Raw genomic sequence first — 7,486 nt, 5'->3', positions numbered from 1 at the left:
TTGCAGCAAAAAAGACTAATGTGAACATTGGTTAATCACATACTATATAGGTATGGGTATGGCATTTTTGCCGACGGTGATATGGTGAGAGTTATATATTTTTAATTAATTTTATTCATGAAATCAATAAAAAAAAGTAACATAAGTATAAGAAAAAAAAGGAGGAGGAAGTGCTGTACCAAGCCGTACCACCATACGGTACTGGTACATGGGCCCTTCCCACGTACCACTGTGACATTGATCACAAAAATCCTATGAGATGACTGGTGTTGGGAAAAAGAAGCGATGCTTAATGTCAATGTCGTCACATAGACTAGGGAAACTAATGTGGTTAGAGCATGACTGGTCAAAGCCAAGTGCAACAACTATATTTAAGCTGTTGTGAAAAGATTCCATAGAGATCGCAGAGAGGCTGAAGGCCAAGACTCCATCTCAGAAGTAAACAACAAGCAGCACATGGCTAAAGAACTATGTACTATTCAGTCAAACTCTAGTAGATGGAAGCGCCATTCCAACATCCCCGAAAATGAACAACAGCTTTGCAGTCATGGGAAGGGCTGATATCAGCGTTGGCGTCTTTTGTGCATGTACACGCGAAGATGGTTATATATATATATATATATATATATATATATATATAGTCTTTGTGCATCTAATTTTATAAGTTATTTTAATATTGACCAAAATACTCATGATTAATAATTTTTTATGAAAATAAAAAAACTGCAAAAAAAAAAGATTTGAAGATTAAATAGAAGTAAAATAAAATTTGTTACATATCATTATAACCATTATATTTTTTTAAACAATAAAAAAATGTTTTCTCGCTTATAATGTTATTTCACTATTTTATAAATATTATCTTATACTTATGTTATATCTTGTACATATTTTTATTATCTCATATTTATATTTATCATCGTTTCATATATAAGTTTGTTATTTTATTTTCTCATAAATTTTTTATTATTTTATAAATATTATCTTATATTTATATTTAACGTTATCTTGTATATCCGTTTGTCTGTTGTTTTATTATCTTTTAAACTTTTTGTTTATAATTTTATAAACATTATCACACATTCATTCACTATTTCGTACCTATTTGTCACTATAAGTCATGAGCATTGAAAAGAGAGTACAAGCGGTCGACAAACTGGATGCTGTCTTCGTCTAAGCATTCATCCCGATCGTACTTCCTTTACAGCTTTCAAATCTAGCTCAACCGGTGGTTGGTGGTCTGGCTGACCGGTAATCTCCCATTCCCGTAACAGAAGTATAGCATGCCAGAAACGGGGAGTTGAGGTTCCCCTCTGTGCTCCCAGCAATTGAGCCTATGGTTCCATTCCTGTTGAGAATACCTCGACCCACGACATTACGACAAGAGCGGCTTACACAATTCGATCCGAAAAACAGGTGCCGAGGCATTTATCTACAGCAGACACCTGCTACGCACCACTGGTGGACGGACGCACTGGATAGGCGTCATCTTCCTGATTCCTCTTCCTGCCACTTACATGGCGTCCGGCACCTTCTTCGCCCTTCTCCTGCTTTCCTTCCTCCTACCGGAACCATCATCTTCGTCGTCGTCGTCGTCGGCGGCGGCGGCCATCATATCTAGGTTCCAGGAGTACCTCCGGATCAACACCTCGCAGCCCGCGCCCAACTACGCCGATGCCGCAGCTTTCCTTCTCTCTCAGGCGGAGTCCATCGGCCTCGAATCCCAGACACTGGAGCTGTCTCCAGGGAAGCCTCTCGTCCTCCTCCGCTGGCCAGGCACCTCCCCGCACCTCCCCACAATCCTTCTCAACTCACATACCGACGTCGTCCCCTCCGAGCCCCATAAGTGGCGACACCATCCCTTTTCCGCGGCCCTCGACGCCATGGGCAACATCTATGCCCGCGGCTCCCAAGACATGAAGTGCGTCGGGATGCAGTACCTCGAGGCGATTCGCCGCCTCAAGGCCGCCGGGTTCACGCCCCGCCGCACCGTTTACCTCTCCTTCGTCCCCGACGAGGAGGTCGGCGGTCACGACGGAGTGGAGCTCTTCGCGGAGTCGGAGGTGTACCGGAGTATGCACGTGGGTATCGTTTTGGACGAAGGCTTGGCTTCTGAGACGGACGAATACAGGGTTTTCTATGGGGAGCGGTGCCCCTGGTGGATGGCGATCAAGGCGGTAGGGCCGCCTGGACACGGGTCGAAGCTCTACGATGGCAGCGCCATGGAAAACCTGCTGAAGAGCTTGGAGAGCATATCCAGGTTCAGGGAGTCACAGTTTCAGCTCATCAAAGCGGGCCTTAGGGCGGAGGGCGAGGTGGTTTCTGTCAATCCCGTCTTCCTGAAGGCGGGAACGCCGACACCCACTGTACGCGCTACCTACTCTACCCTCTTGTCACTTTTAATCTTCTCCCTTTCCATTGGTACTGTTATTTTAGATTTTTTAGTGCCATCGGTTGTCAATCCGTTTGGGGACTTTTTCATGGTACTCTACTTTCTGGGAATTGAAGTAGATTTACACTTGTAATTCAGTAAGATGGGGTTGAGTTAGGTAATCGGGATTCTTCGTTAATTGAATTAATAGTGGACTCTCCTTCCTGCTTGCTGTTAGCATTTAGTTCATGTTTTGGAGGCTCATTTCTTTGTACTGAATACAGTTAGTTGTTTTTGTTATTTTTGTTGCTTTAGGGGTTCGTGATGAACCTTCAACCATCTGAAGCTGAGGCGGGTTTCGATATCCGTGTCCCACCTACTGCAGATCCTGAAGATCTTGAGAGGCGGATTGCAGAAGAATGGGCACCTTCTTCAAGGAACATGACCTTCGAGGTACGAATTTTGCATTCTTTTGTTTCTGTATTTGGTTTTGATGGCAATACAGTATCTTGGAGTGACACCTGTTGTGATCATCATGGCTCAATCTTATGTTGTTCTCTGTGATTTTGTGAGCATCATAGTGAGTGATAAATGTTGTCATCCTGTGATCGTCCTGGGTCAGCCTTGTGTTGCTCCCTGTGATCGTGAGCTTCCTTTGTAGAGTATGAGCATCCCAGTAGGTATCTAATTGATACAGAACCTTTTGGATTCTTTTTGTTTTCCATGAACTTCTAAAGTCATGTGTGCAGCATCAACGGAAGTAGTTCAAGGTGCATGCTGCATAATGAAGCAAGTTCTGTTAACAACTTTTTCTATGCGAAAGTCATATATAACTGGTCAATTTTAGTAATATAACTGTTTCATAGTCGTTTCCACTTCGCTGTGAAATAGTGCAGCTTCATGCTGTATTAAGTTGCTCCAGAGAAAGTAAGAAAGCAATGGAAAAGGGTAGATATTGACCATCTTTCGAAAATGTAAATCGAATAGGTATTGCTCACCAATTGTTTAAATACCCAATAACTTAAGCACCTTGTCTATTATATGGAACAGAACCTAGCAAAGGGCTACAAACAACAGAATGTAATTAAGTAACTAGCAAAGGGCTACGAACAACAAACTAAGAAGGGGACATTCAAATCGCCAAGTAAATTCTCTTGAACAGGAAAATCATACGTGGGTTGAACTCCCACAACACGTCAGGCTTACTTGCAGCAAAAGGTGAGGGTGTAGAGTTTCCAGTCAACTTGTCACTTTTCATCATGAGAAGCTCTTTCCTTTCTTGCTAATGCCACGTCTACAGTTTGGGCACGATGGGAACTGTAGTGAACATTGCAAGTCCATACAGATGAATTTTCTTTATTTCATGGAGATTAAAGGAAGAGGAGACTATTTTAGTCATATATGATTGATTACCAGGAAAAGAAAATTTTTTGCATCTGAACTGAAATGCTGAACAAAACAGATGCTAAATTGCTAGGTAATGGCATCAGTAAACAAGTTAGTGATAATTAGCTTCCAACAATTACTTGGACCGAAAGTTAATGACTTCCAAAATGATTTATGTTAACATTAGGAAGTCTTTGCAGTCTACTCTTCCAAGAAGATAAGGTGAAGGTCTTAAAACACTACTCCACTAATTCTTTAAAGAAGAGTATTTTGTCAGTGAAATTTCAATAGAGCTGCGGTCAGGTTCATACTATTTTCAACAACCATTTGACTTTCACATACAACTACAGAAAAAGGCATGTTTGCTTCTCCAGGAACGGTATTAATAAATTTTCTAGCAAATTCTCACCCATTGTCAGGGATGATCTGATCGTGCTGAAAAAGCTCTTTTACTTTTGTGAGTTGGTAGCATCTCAATGATGAATGATAAAATGTGCTGAAATAAAAGCAAGATGTATGAACTGAAATGTTTCATAATTTATAGACAGGAAAAACAGCTCAGTTTTGTCTTTGATGCTTCTTTTGCTTGCTGGCTATGACACACGGACACGGCTAAACTGCCCACGTACCCGTGTCGACACGCAGACATGCGGATCCGGACACGGGACACGGCTGGGACACGCCAAAAAATAAAAGCTATTAATTTAATGTTTTTTTTCCATCTTATCATTTTTTTTGTGATACATCCAATTATTTCCATGAACAATCCTTTCAAATACTCAGCACTTTTGTGATAAAACAAACTTTCTTACGAGATTGTAAGAGTGAACTATTAATTTAATATTTTTTTCATTTTATCATTTTTGAGAATATAAAATTTTCCATGTCTGCGTGTCCAAAAATTTTGAAAATTACCGTGTTCCCGTACCTATACCCGTATCGTACCCGCACCCATGTGACATAGCTTGCTGGAGATAATTTAAACATTTATATGTTAGTTAATCTGCTGACAGTGATGTAAACCTAGTGGAAGTCTTGGGTTACAAACTGGGTTGAATTCTGTTACTAAGACAGATGACCATTTACGTGCATACTAGGATACTTCTGATGGCTTAGATCCCATTTTTTCCCCCAAAATATCCGTGCAGCAAAGGTATCTAATATGAGTCGGTTATTTGTTTTGTGACTTTTGTCGGTCTCCTGTTGGCTATGTACTTTAAACCTGAGCAGTCTTACCAGACAGAAAGAAAGCGCAATATAAGAAACAGAGAAAGAAGAGGCAACATAGAAGTTTTGAATCTCTCCCTAAATCATGCATTTAGAAGATAACACCTCTCTCTCTCTCTCTCTCTCTATATATATATATATATATATATATATATATATATATATCATAGTCAGAAATAACATCTCAAAGTTTTAAACGGCGAGGTTTTTCTTGGTTATAATACGGCGAATTTGAAAAAAATGAAAAAAAAAGGAGAAAAATATGGTAAATTTTTAAAAATTAAAAAAAAACTAAAAATGGAGGAAAAATAAAATAAGTACAAAACTAAGAGTACAAACATCAAAAGGTGAGTAGATTTACAACAAATGAAAAATAGAAAATGAAAAATAAACTGTTTGGCATTAAAAAACTGAAAAAAATGAAAAAGTGAAAAAAACACAAAAAACGTGTTAAAAATAAGTATTTTTCGTTTTTAACGTTTAAAAAACGTTTTTTTAAGTTTAAATGGCCATTTAATTTATCGCGTTTTTTTTGAGTTTTTTTTTCAAAAAAAGGCATTTTCTATGACTATATATATATATATATATATATATATATATATATAGCTAAGTCACATGGGTGCGCCAAATACGGTGGCACACCCAAATGCTGCCCAGCACGGCACCCGGCATCTGCACGTCCACCTGCACTTGACTCTGTCAAACCAAGTGGGGTATCACACCGTTCTTTTTTCTTTTCTTTTTTTCGTTTTCTTTCCTTCTCCTATCCTTCCCTCTTCCTTTTTCCCTCTTTTCTCTCTCCTCCCCTATTTTATTTAATAAAACTTTGAATTTTGGATGAGATTAACGTAACCTTGATTAAAAAAAAGTTTAAAACTATAGACAAACAAAATTACTTACATAACAGATTTTATATATATATATATATATATATATATATATATATATATCATCTTCGCACCGCACCCAATTTCTTTTTGGAACTTGTTGCATCCTGCACCCCGCAGCCATGTGACATAATTGCATAGGCTACTGGTTTCCAGCCTGGTCCACCATTGATCAGAAGCAGGGGAAACCTACCTATCAAAGGCTTCTAGAAAAATAGAATTGCTTGGACTGAAAGTTTCCTTGAATAAATTTCTAGGGGATAAGTTGTTATTGTTTCTAGGACAATGCATATCATTGCTAATTTTTCCTGCCTCTTTCCTCTATTGATTGCTTCAATGCTGACTGGTAACTCGGTTTTAGATATTAGATGAATGTGGCTGCAAAATTAGTTGTGTGATAGTGCTAACCTGTTTCCTTAGCTCCGGCAGTTCAAGCAGAAGGTTCCAGTTTATGACAAGTTTGGGAATCCAGTAATCACTAAAACAGACCGTTCGAACCCTTGGTGGATGCTACTGGATAGAGCAGTGAAGAAGGCAGATGGAAAACTCAGAAAACCTGAGATATTTCCTGCAGCAACCGATGCTCGTTATTTCAGACAGAAGGGAGTACCAGCAATTGGTTTCTCTCCCATGGCAAACACGCCAATATTGCTACATGACCATAATGAGGTGTGTCTCCAATCTTGTGCAATGTTGGCTTGGATTGTATATTTCCTTTGGGACTCTATATTTGCATGTCATTGTGTGCTTGCTTTAGGGAGGCCTAATTGCTGGATTCATGACTGTTGTAATTTGCAGTTCCTTAACAGGGGAGTGTATCTAAAAGGAATTAAGGTCTATGAGGCCATTATTGAAGCATATGCATCATATGAAGAACCAATTGGGGATGACGAATCCTTGGCAGAGCTGTAATGACAGAGACTCCGCATACTCTTTCCAACGTTTCAAAAATAATTTACTTTTACTTGTTCTGCGAGGGTCACAGGGTTTGTGCATTCTTACTGGCCGACAAAGAAAACTAAGGATCGTCGCTGAACACTCTGTACTTTTAAAACATAGAATTCGGCTGAAGTTTGTACCTTTCAATGTCTAGATGAAGTGGCATCTTTCTGTTTCATACGAAGCACTCATCAGATTTTCTGAAGCTTAGCATTTATTGGAATCCTTTTAAGGTTCACGGTCGTTGGAGATAACTTGATCTTTACTTATCCTTCTTAAAGTATAGTTGGCAAATTGGTGACTCCGATTCAGATCAGCAACCGACTGAGATCGGCAGACAACTGGGGACACTGGGTCAGCTAGTTGACTCGGCAACTCGGTGAGTTAGGTCGTAAATTTTTACAAAGAAATTTTAGTACAAATAAATGGTAACAAGTAGCCAGTAGCCAGCACGTTTTTTAAGTTCAAAGTGCATAGCATGGTACAACCCATGAAAAAATGAGGACTTCTAAACTTCTGATGGCAAATTATCAATTCAAGGATTAAAATGGCACACAATATGGCATTATCAACACTTAGATTAATAAAAAAACTATACAACATTAGGTCAAATTAGAATAATCAACCTCAAAACAAACATATCATCAAGAGTTAAATACCCAAATTACCGAATGAA

The 7,486-nt window shown here is 39.1% G+C and overlaps 1 protein-coding gene across 2 annotated transcripts; it reads left to right on the top strand.

Annotated features, from left to right (window-relative positions):
* Positions 1-1,221: 1,221 nt before the first annotated feature.
* LOC116257722 (uncharacterized) lies at positions 1,222-6,988 on the top strand. 2 transcript variants are annotated; one of them, XM_031634688.2, is made up of 4 exons: positions 1,222-2,366; positions 2,687-2,824; positions 6,292-6,540; positions 6,670-6,988. In XM_031634688.2, exons 1-4 carry the CDS (start codon positions 1,518-1,520, stop codon positions 6,781-6,783), a joined length of 1,350 nt encoding a protein of 449 aa, XP_031490548.1. In that variant the 5' UTR covers positions 1,222-1,517; the 3' UTR covers positions 6,784-6,988. The 2 variants fall into 2 exon arrangements, with proteins under 2 accessions (XP_031490548.1, XP_031490556.1); XM_031634696.2 differs by having other exon boundaries at positions 1,233-2,366; positions 6,301-6,540.
* Positions 6,989-7,486: the final 498 nt, after the last annotated feature.

This window comes from Nymphaea colorata, chromosome 1 (genome assembly GCF_008831285.2).
Source record: "Nymphaea colorata isolate Beijing-Zhang1983 chromosome 1, ASM883128v2, whole genome shotgun sequence".
NCBI lineage: Eukaryota > Viridiplantae > Streptophyta > Magnoliopsida > Nymphaeales > Nymphaeaceae > Nymphaea > Nymphaea colorata.
The sequence above is the reverse complement of the archived record's forward strand: the minus strand, read 5'-3'. Positions and strand labels throughout refer to the sequence as shown.